Source organism: Capra hircus, chromosome 5, assembly GCF_001704415.2.
Source record: "Capra hircus breed San Clemente chromosome 5, ASM170441v1, whole genome shotgun sequence".
Taxonomy (NCBI): Eukaryota; Metazoa; Chordata; class Mammalia; order Artiodactyla; family Bovidae; genus Capra; species Capra hircus.
In genome coordinates this window covers 14,606,267-14,618,400 of record NC_030812.1, presented here as the reverse complement: position 1 = coordinate 14,618,400, position 12,134 = coordinate 14,606,267, and the positions used below count along the sequence as shown (strand labels likewise).

At 36.9% G+C, this 12,134-nt stretch overlaps 1 protein-coding gene across 1 annotated transcript in view; it reads right to left on the bottom strand.

Annotated features, from left to right (window-relative positions):
• LRRIQ1 (leucine rich repeats and IQ motif containing 1) overlaps window positions 1-12,134 on the bottom strand; it is a 211,204-nt gene that overhangs the window by 123,364 nt on the left and 75,706 nt on the right. The window contains exon 14 of the mRNA XM_005679778.2: window positions 6,970-7,063. Within this exon, the coding sequence (XP_005679835.2) occupies window positions 6,970-7,063 (94 nt within the window). The remainder of the gene's footprint in view (window positions 1-6,969; window positions 7,064-12,134) is intronic.

Genomic DNA, 12,134 nt, shown 5'->3' with positions numbered 1-12,134 from the left:
GTGAACTTCCAGATGTTCAAGCTGGATTTATAAAAAGCAGAGGAACCACAGATCAAATTGCCAACACTCACTGGATCATCAAAAAAGCAAGAGAGTTCCAGAAAAACATCTATTTTTGCTTCTTTTGACTATGTCATAGCCTTTGACTGTGTGGATCACAATAAACTGTGGAAAATTCTTCAAGAGATGGGAATACCAGACCACCTGATCTGTCTCCTAAGAAATCTGTATGCAGGTCAAGAAGCAACAGTTAGAACCGGACATGGAAAAACAGACTGGTTCCAAATTGGGAAAGGAGTACGTCAAGGCTGTATATTGTCACCCTGCTTATTTAACTTCTATGCAGAGTACATCATGAGAAATGCTGGGCTGGAAGAAGCACAAGCTGAAATCAAGACTGCCAGGAGAAATATCAATAACCTCAGATATGCAGATGACACTATCCTTTTGGAAGAAAGTGAAGAGGAGCTAAAAAGCCTCTTGATGAAAGCGAAAGAGGAGAGTGAAAAAGTTGGCTTAAAGCTCAACATTCAGAAAACGAAGATCATGGCATCTGGTCCCATCACTTCAAGGGAAATAGATGGGGAAACAGTGAGAAACTATTTTGGGGGGGCTCCAAAATCACTGCAGATGGTGACTGCAGCCATGAAATTAAAAGACACTTGCTCCTTGGAAGGAAAGTTATGACCATTCTAGACAACATATTAAAAAGCAGAGGCATTACTTTACCATCAAAGGTCCATCTAGTCAAAGCTATGGTTTTTCCAGTAGTCATGTATGGTACAGATGTGAGAATTGGACTATAAAGAAAGCTAAGTGCCGAAAGAATTGATGCTTTTGAACTGTAGTGTTGGAGAAGACTCTTGAGAATCCCTTGGACTGAAAGGAATTCCAACCATTTAACTCTAAAGTAAATCAGTCCTGAATATTCATTGGAAGGACTGATGCTGAAGCTGAAACTCCAATACTCTGACCACCTGATGTGAAGAACCGACTCATTGGAAAAGCCCCTGATGCTGGGAAAGATTGAAGGCAGGAGGAGAAGGGGACAACGGAGGATGAGATGGTTGGATGGCATTACCAACGTGATGATTTTATGTAGGGTCTGGGAGTTGGTGATGGACAGGGAAGCCTGGCGTGTTGCAGTCCATGGGGTCACAAAGAGTCGGATATGACTGAGCGACTGAACTGAACTGACTGTGATGCATGCTGGATCTTAGTTCCTCAATCAGAGACTCAATCCATACACCCTGCAGTGGAATCTTGGAGTCTTAACCACAGGACTGCCAGGCAACTCTCTGATTTTCAATATTTCCAAACTATTGGAGGATTAACTCAAAGTTTGCCTCTTAGGTGCAGGCAGTTTTGCCTGGTCTAAATTACAATATTTCCAAATTTCTAAAGCATATCTGCTGTCTACAATAATCATATGACACTTGTACTTTATTAGGTACTAAAACTTGAGTTAAGAGTAGATTTTGGAGCTAGACTGCATAGCTTTGAATCCTGGGTCTTTGACTTGCTAGCTGTGTCAAATTGGGTAGGTGACTTAGCCCTTTCTGCTTATATAAAGTGGGGAAATTAGGTAGCTATTTCATTATCATATTGTGAGGATTAATTGAAAACAGTGCTTGGCACAAAGTAAATGCTCTATCAGTATTTGTTATCATTTGCTTTCATGGTTATCATTTTTTGCATACATTTTCTATCTCTAACAAGATTATAAAAATTGACTTGAAATCATGGCTTATACTGAATTTCCCTTATAATGTCCAACATGTTAGGACACTGACTACATGTAGTAGGCATACACTAAATACTTGGTGATTGAATAAGCACCCATATACAGTCTGGTTGGCCTAGTAATAGTAAATAATAGATTTTTGTGTGCTCGCCACATTCCAGGGATTATTATCAACGGAATGTATGTATTATCCCATTCAAATCTAGTGGCTATGCCAAAGGATAGGTACAATTATTATCCTCATTTTACCAGTGAAGATTCACAGACATAGAAAAGCTGTTACTTTCCCAGGATCACAAAGCATGGGGCAGGAAGATGTCCTTATTTAAAAACACAATGATCTCCAAACTTCAGTCCACCTTGAATAGCCCAAAAGGCTTGAAAAGATTACTGGGAATCATGTGCTACTTTCTGGTTTGGTGGATCTGGGTAGAGTGTAAGATTTTGCATATCTAATAGGCTCCTAGGTGATGGTGAAGGGGCATACAGCGTTAAGAACCACTGCACTGGGTTATACTCTTTCCTCTGTGCTACACAACTTAAATCGCACTTGAAAACAGACGCTTCTAAGCCAGAGGTTGACAGGTTCTATTCTAAAACATGTGGAACATACCAGGTTTGCCTAACAAACAGGGTAACATTAGAAATCTATGTGGAAACTCAGTTTTAAAGCAAAAAGAAAAATAGATTTTCTAGCAAAAAGATAATAACTCTTCTGTGATAAACAAGTCATCGGTAAGCAACAAATCACACAGGTGTTTGACTTGGTGTAAAAAGCTGCTATTTTCTTCACTAAAGGTCAATGAACAAATTTAAGAACCCAATACATCTAGAAAGAGAATGTCATAGGTCTGCAGTGATCTTAGGCAAGGGAGACAACAGGGACCACTCCCTAGGCTCTTATCTTGTTCTACAGGTGGCTTAAGTCAGGTACAGGGATTGTAAACATAATCAGATCCTTGGTTTTTTGGTAAGATATCTTATATTCCTCTGAAATACTTAGAAAAACAAGGACCTTTCTGGCTATGGCCATACATCACAGGGAAACCAAATCAGGGCGAAAAGTCAACTGCCTCCACCCTAGGATAGATGTACACCACCCTTTTTTCAGTTATTAATTTCTCCATTTTTATTTTGTTCATAAATGTATTTCACTATCTGATCAAACTGATATGACTTGCTAACTTGATTCAAAATTAGGATTTTGAAATGGATTTTCCTACCTGAATTTTAGGACATGTTTGTCTTTCCCTACACTTAACATGTTGCCAAATCCACCTTGCTAAATTAGGCTACAAGCCCAGTCCACTTTGGCTTGTTCTGCCTTGATATACCCATGTCCTGATATGATACAAATGTCAAATTTATAATTATTCATGTTAAATCATTTAACAAATGCATGCTGCTGGACTTAAACAGAGATAGGAGTTCAGGCTATAAACATCATCAGTACTAGAAAATTCCAAATTACATATGCAAAGTTTCTCAGTATACTAGGATGTAATTCACCTAGAACTGTAAATGAGTCTGGAGGATATGTGAGAGAAAAATCACTTGGAGCCAAGGGAAATAACAAGTGGGAAGCAAATGACAGCAAATATTACAGGAACCCACAGGAGGATAGGAATAATTCTCATCAGCCAAAGTTGAAAGGATACATAGAAGAGACATTAGGCAGAATACTAAGAAAGCTGGAGGCATAGTAGTTGGGCTAAATTAGTACTAGTCTAAATAAAGATTTCTTTGAGATTTCCGTAACAGAACTTATAAGGAAGTTTTGAAATCATCTCACTAATTCCAAGAAACATATTAAATAGATGGTGCATGTCAGAAGCAAAATATCAACATATATTATGTAAAGGAAAAAATGAAAATTAAGGAATCAACAAGCAGAAAAATTTAAACGTCCAGAATATAACCAAAATTGTCTGGGCATGCAAGAAGTAGGAAAATTAGAATCAGAAAAAAGAATTAATAAAAATAGACCTCAAAATGAGGGAGATGATGAAATTAACATACAAAGATGTCAAAACAGCTATTATAAATATTATCCATATGTTCAAGATGATTCAGGAATATATGAACATGATTAAGAGAGAAACTGTAAACGTTGAAAAAAAATAAACTTGTAGAAATGAAATCTACATCTAATCTGAACTGAAAAACAGTTTAGATGGGATTAACTACAGAGCAGTTACATAAGAAGAAAACATCAGGGGATTTGAAGCCACAGCAATAACTAGTAAGACTGAAATATAGGCAGAAAACAAAAACAATAAATATAAGAACAAAGCAATAGTGACTTAAAGGATACGTCAAGTGGTCTAATACTGGTGAAGTTGGAGTTCTCGTAGGAGAAGACAGAAGGAAGCAGAAAAAAATACTTGAAAATAACGGCCAAAATTTTTCACAATCTTATGGAAACTATGAATCTACTATATCCAAGAGGTTCAATAAATTCTAAGCAGAACTGCAACATGGATGGACTAAAAATTATCATATTAAGTGAGGTATATCAGACAAAGACAAATATGTTATATCACTTATATGTGGAATCAAAAAAGTGATACAAATGAACTTATTTACAATACAGAAATAGACTCACAGACTTAGAAGACAAACTTATGGTTACCAAAGAATAAAGGCAGGCAAGAGGGATACTCTGGGAGCTGGCTTCCCTGGTGGCTCAGTGGTAAAGAATCTGCCCACCAGTGCAGGAGACGGAAGAGACACAGGTTTGATCCCTGGGTCGGGAAGATCCCCTGGAGAAGGAAATGGCAGCCCACTCCAGTATTCTTGCCTGGGAAATCCCATGGACAGAGGGGCCTGGCAGGCTGTAGTTCATGGGGTTGCAAAACAGTCAGACATGACTTAGTGACTGAATAACAACAACAAAATTAATAGATATATATATACTACTATATATAAAATCAACAATAAGGACCTACTGCATAACATAGGGAACTATATTTAATATCTTATAATAACCCATAATAGAAAAATTCTGAAAAGAATACACACACACAAATAATTGAATCATGTTGCTGTGCATTTGAAACTAACACATAGTAAAACAACTCTACAGCATTAGAAAAACACTAAGCAAATAAACAAGGAAAAAATCCTAAGGAGAGTAAATCTATCTAAAACCACATCAAAGCAATGTTATAATCAAATTGCTGAAAACCACTGATAAAATCTTAAAAGTACCCAGAGACAGAAGAATGAAGACAAGAATGTCCACAGACTTCTCCTTAGAAACAGTGAAAGCCATAAGACAGTGGAGACACATTTTTTTAAATAAAAAGGTAACAATATTCTATTTTGGGCATTCACTCAATATTTCACAGATCCTCAACAAGTTTTGAGGTAGGTTAATATTAGTATTTATTTTATAAACTAAAACCCAGGCAGAGATTGCATCACTTGTTGCAAACCATAACAGGAGTCCTACCATAACCAACAATAACATGGGTTTTCAGATTAATCTGATGTGTGTGAATTTAACAGTGATAGCTTGCAAATAGTCATTAAAAACAAAACAAAACCGAAACCCCATTAGATATTACAGAAATTCTACTTTGAGTATTTTGTAGTTCTTAAATCAGTCCTACAATGATTATACATGCTTTTGAATAACCTACTTACTCTCATTACAAATCTATTTATGTACAACTAATCCTTGTAATTGAAGAAGGACATGTCAGCTCACTCCACTACTCTTGCCTGGAAAATCCAATGGACCGAGGAGCCTGGCAGGCCACAGTCCATGGGGTTGCAAGAGTAGGACATGACTTAGCGACTAAATCATCACCAATCCTTATAGTAACAAATTAGCACATTATTGATTTTGTTGTTTTCTGCTTTTGGGGTGGGTGGAGCAGGAAGATCATCGGCAAGCTTTCCTCAGAGTGCTAGGCAGCCTTTAGGTACAGGTGCTATGCTCAACACACCATCTCTGGTGATTTGGAGTCAAAGGAAAGCAGGTATCTAAGGAAGCCAAGATCCAGAAAAGATGCCTGGATCCAAAAGAGGTGGAGGCCCTACACAAGTCAAAAAGAAGAAAAAAGCACTATCATTCAGGCTACTGATACTCAGCATCATGCTGCTGCTGCTAAGTCACTTCAGTTGTGTCCGACTCTGTGTGACCCCATAGATGGCAGCCCACTAGGCTCCTCCGTCCCTGGGATTCTCCAGGCAAGAACACTGGAGTGGGCTGCCATTTCCTTCTCCAATGCATGAAAGTGAAAAGTGAAAGGGAAGTCGCTCAGTCGTGTCCGACTCTTAGCGACTCCATGGACTGCAGCCTACCAGGCTCCTCCATCCATGGGATTTTCCAGGCAAGAGTACTGGAGTGGGGTGCCACTGCCTTCTCCACAGCATTACAATTTATGGGAAGAGCTCTTAAAAGACCAGTAAATTGGAGAGAGACATTTTAAAAGTATTGGAAGAGGGTTATGAAATAATTGAAGAGGGCACTAACCACCAAGAGGAATAAGGTAATTTTTCAAGGTGATAAAAATGATTGTGATGATTTCTATATAATATTCATATTCATAAATAAAACTGATAAATTTTATTATATGTAAATTACTTCAAAAAACCTGATTACAAAAATGATGTTGGCTATCTTGGGGAAAATGATGCTAGCATAATTTGAGAATTTCAGATTAGAGAACTTTTTTAAAAAGAAAATTCATTTAAAAAATTACAAAGTATATTTTTTCATTTACATCTAGGTACTTACTGCAGTATTCCAAATAGAGGCCTGAATTCATACATGCTTATAATACATACTTTAACAGACAGCAACTTTCTCTTTTCAGAAATTAAATAAAATCAAATCATTACCAGAAAGGCAATAATTTTAAATGGCAAGCTATGGGATGTAGATGACTCAAAAAGTAATTCCCCAAAAATGTCTTTTCTATAAACACAAACCTAAGTCAACATCATACTAAAATTGTCATATAATCAGTGGTATGGATCAGCATTATTATTTCAAATTTGCATTAGTTCTTACATGTACAAAAAATTTGCTTTAGGCAGAAGGTATTTTTTAAACTACTTTTATAAAATTATTCTATTTAGAATAACTTTTGAATTATTCTTTATTCACTCTTCCCAGGGAATTATTAATAATATACACAGAACAATTTTCATCAAATTGTGTTCTCTGCAATTATAATAAAGTACATACATAGGGTGCAACAATATTTATTTACCTCCAGTTTATTTCTTGAAGAAGTGGGTTTCCAGTGAGAGACAATTCATGGAGAGAAAAGCATGCACCAAACCACTTTATGGCACTTGTAAGATCTATAGAAAATAGACAATAAAAATTATTATGAGGCATTACAGATAAACAAAAATAGTTATACATAATGACCATTTTATGTTTGACTATTAAAGACAAGCACAAAAATTATTTATTCTACAGAATATGTTTTTAAAAGCCCATATTAAGAACAGACTCTGCTATCATAATACATTATTTCTACCATTTAGCAGCTGTGTGAATTTATGCAAATCATACAATTGCTTGGAAATTCAGGTTTATATCTATCTCATAGGGTGAGAATTAAACGAGCATGTACACAGCTTAGAGCAAGCTTTGCCAGATCGTTAACACAACATATAAAAAAGTAAAGTCAAAAGTAATCGGATAGTGGTAAAAATTGAACATTTGCCTAAACAGAATTACATTTATAGTTTCAAAAGTAAAAACAGTAGGTCAATCCAGCAATCCAGGGTACATTAAGAGAAATTTATACTGGAATTGCTCTCCCACAGAAAACAATCATAAAACTGGTCAATAAACATGAAGCACCTGTTTTTAAGCCTGACTTGGAAGAAAACAGCAAACACACATGGTGAGCTGACAGTCACAATTTTTTTTTTTTGCCCTAAAAGTATTTAACCACTTTAGAGCAAGAAAGTGGAAATCAAGCAAAGAGGCTGTTTTGCTGAGTGATGAGGCCAAGTTTAGACATGAGGCTGGAATTTATGGTGAAAAGTACTGAGAAGAAGCTGAGTGTGTATATGTTGGTAGGAAGATAATTGGGGAAAAAGTATATGTAAGGGTTTACTACAGCTACTCGGACGAGTGCTAGACAGGGCAACATTCTGAAACACCTAGCAAAGTCAACCTGCTATTAGGCTAAGAGCTGAGTGATGACAATATAGTTCATGCAGCAGGGAAAGACACTGGAATTTTAGCCCAGTCAGATAAGACGCAACTGAATACAGCATCTCAGAGATTCAGCTAAAATCCAGAAAGACCATGTATTAGGAGTGAAGACAATGCCCAGGGGTAGAGGAATGCATTGAGAGTTGAAAATTAAAATGATTTGCTGTAGGAGAGAATGAAATTAAGGTTGACAGAAACACAATTACCCATCAATACCTTCACTGCCTTCTAGAATTACATTTACTATGCTTTAAAAGAAAGATAACAATAGCTGGACTCAGTAAACTGTAGTATGAACAATGCTCAGCATACAGTTACAAAGTATTGGACATTAAAAAGAAACAGGAAAATATGATCTAGCATTAAGAGAAAATCAGTTAAAAGGTAGATCAAGGTGGACCAAATGGAAATCAATTTTTTGACAAAGACACCAAAGTCAATCAATGATGAAAAGTTTGTTCAACAAATGTTTCTGGAAAAACTAAATGTTGTTTAGTTATTCAACAACAACACCTCGTCTTTAACTTCACACTGTTTGTAAAAATTAATTTGACGTAGGTCATAGACCTAAAAGTAAAACTTAAAGTACAAGACCTTTATAAGAAAGTTAAAAAGCATAGAAAATTATCTCATTCTGGATGTAGAAAAAGATTACAAAGGACACAGAGAGCAAAAATTATTAAAAATTAAAAAAAAAAAACAAAATTTAAATTTCTGCTTATCTAAAGATACACTTAACAAAATTAATAGGTAAAAGAAAGACTGGGACAGAACACCCACAAAACATATGTCTGGCAAAGAATTTCATCCAGAATACATAAAGAATTTATTCAAACCAATAACAGCAAATAGCCAAATTTTTTAAATGGTAAGATATTTGAAAAGACACAAAAAATATACAGAAATCATCAAAAAATGTTTGCAAAGATGCTCAATATCATTATCCATCAGGGAAGTGCAAACTAAAACAATAACGAGAAAACACAATGATATACCAGAACCCTGTAGAATGCAGTGATTGGAACTCTAATGTGGGCAAGTGAAATGTACAACTATTTGGTAAAACAGTTTTACTAGTTTCTTATAAAGTTAAACATGCACTAACAGGGTCTTCCCTGGTGGTTCAGATGGTAAAGAAACTGCCTGCAATGCAGCAGACCCAGGTTCAATCCTTGGGTTGGGTAGATTCCCTGGAGAAGGGAATGGCAACCCACTCCAAGACTCTTGCCTGGAAAATTCCATGGATGCAGGAGCCTGATGGGCTACAGTCCACAGGGTCGAAAAGAGTCAGACACGACTGAGCGACTTCACTTCACTTCTACTATTCTTGCCTGGAGAATTCCATGGACAGAGGAGCCTGGAGGGCTACAGTCCATGAGGCCACAAAGAGTTGGACATGACTGAGTGACTAATACTTTTCACTTTGACTTTCATGCAGCTACTCTATTATCCAGTAATTACATCCTTAAACATATATCCAAGAAAACTGAAAACTTATGTTACAAAAGTATTTGTACATGAATTTCCATAGGAACTTTATAATCAGAGTGCCCCAAATAGATGGTCAATACTGAAATCGGATTGATCATATTCCTTGCAGCTAAAGATAGAGAAGCTCTATATCAGCAAAAACAAGACCAGGAACTGATATGGCTCAGATCATGAACTCCTTATTGCAAACTTAAGACTTAAGAAAGTAGGGAAAACTACTAGACCATTCAGGTATGACCTAAATCAAGTCTCTTACTACTATACTATACAATAGATTCAAGGGATTAGATATGATAGAGTGCCTGAAGAACTTTGGACAGAAGTTCATGACATTGCACAGGAGTCAGTGATCAAAACCATCCCCAAGAAAAAGAAAAGCAAAAAGGCAAAATGGTATACTGAGGAGGCCTTACAAATAGGTAAGAAAAGAAGAGAAGCTAAAGATAAAGGAGCAAAGAAAAGATATATCCATCTGAACACAGAGTTCCAAAGACTAGCAAGGACAGATAAGAAAGCCTTTCTCAGTGATCAAGCAAAGAAACAGAGGAAAACAATAGAATGGAAAAGACTAGAGATCTCTTCAAGAAAATTAGAGATAACAAGGGAACATTTCAAGCAAAGATGGGCACAATAAATGAAAGAAATGGTATGGACCTAACAGAAGCAGAAGAGATTAAGAAGAAGTGGCAAAAATTCACTGAAGAACTATACAAAAAAAAGTCTTAATGACTGAGATAACCAGGTGGTATGTGATCATCCACCTAGAGCCAGACATCCTGGAGTGTGAAGTCAAGTGGACCATAGGAAGCATCACCATGAACAAAGCTAGTGGAGGTGATGGAATTCCAGCTGAGCTATTTCAAATCCTAAAAGATGATGATGTGAAAGTGCTGCATTCAATACGCCAGCAAATCTGGAATACCCAGCAGTGGCCACAGGACTGGAAAAGGTCAGTTTTTATTCCAATCCCAAAGAAAAGAAATGCTCAAACTACTTCACAGTTGCACTCATCTCACACACTCAAAATTCTCCAAGTTAGGCTTCAATAGTACATGAACCAAAAACTTCCAGATGTTTAAGCTGGATCTAGAAAAGGCAGAGGAACCAGAGATCAAATTACCAACATCCACTGAATCATCAAAAAAGCAAGAGTTCCAGAAAACATCTACTTCCACTTCACTGACTATGTCAAAGCCTTCGACTGTGTGGATCACAACAAACTCTGGAAAATTATTAAAGGGATAGGAATACCAGACCACCTTACCTGCCTCCTGAGGAACCCATATGCAGGTCAAGAAGCAACAGTTAGAACTGGACGTGATGTACTCCTTTCCCAACTTGGGAAAGGAGTACATCAAGGCTGTATATTTTCACCCTGCTTATTTTACTTACATGCAGAACACATTATGCGAAAACAGGGCTGGATGAAGCACAAGTTGGAATCAAGACTACTGGAAGAAATGTCAATAACCTCAGATATGCAGATGATACCACCTGCAGAAAGCAAAGAGGAACTAAAGAGCCTCTTGATGAAAGTGAAAGAGGAGAGTGAAAAGGCTGCCTTAAAACTCAACAATCAAAAAAACGAAAATCATGGCATCCAGTCCCACCACTTCATGGCAAACAGATGGGAAAACAGTGACAGACTTTATTTTCTTGGGTTCTAAAATCACTGCAGATGGTGACTGCAGCCATGAAATTAAAAGACATTTGCTCCTTGGAAGAAAAATATGACCAACCTAGACAACATATTAAAAAGCAGAGACATTACTTTGCCATCAAAGGTCCGTCTAGTCAAAGGTATGGTTTTTCCAGTGGTCAAGTATGGATGTGAGAGTTGGACTATAAAGAAAGCTGAGTGACAAAGAATTGATGCTTTTGAACTGTGGTGTTGGAGAGGACTCTTGAGAGGCCCTTGGACTGCAGAGAGATCCAACCGGTCCATCCTAACAGAAATCAGTCCTGAGTATTCATTGGAAGGACTAATGCTGAAGTTGAAGTTACAGTACTTTGTAACTGATGCAAAGATGTGACTCTTTAGAAAAGCCCCAGTGCGGGGAAAGCGTGAAGGTAGGAGGAAAAGTGGCAACAGAAGATGAGATGGTTGGAAGGCATCACTGACCGGATGTTCACGAGTTTGAGCAAACCTCGGGAGTTGGTGATGGACAGGGAAGTCTGGAGTGCTGCAGTCCATGGGGTTGCAGAGTAGAGCACCACTAAGCAACTGAACTGAACTGACCCCAAACAGCAAACAAAATATTAATCAACAGGAAAATGGACAAACTGTGATGTATTCATGCAATGGACCACACATCAGAAAACACAAACAAAAAAACAAACAAAAAATATTGCTGATATAAACAACTGAACAACTGATATGGTGGAATATCCCAAGAATGCCAACCAAAATCTAGAGTCAACAAAGAACATACTATTTGATTCCATTAATATAAAGATGTAGGAAAGTCAGATTTAACCTATGGTGACAAATTTAAAACTGTGATTATCTCTTCAAGGGGACTGACTAAAATTGGGGATCGGAAGTTTGAGGGTGAGAGATTGTTTAACCAAATCAATACATCATTCTTGAATAAACTTTTTGATGGATGTCTCCTCTGTAATGGTTAGGTGACAACAAGTTAGACAAATGTGTTTACTTATCTTCATTAGACTAATTTTTTTTCATAGGTATAGGATATATGAATTTTA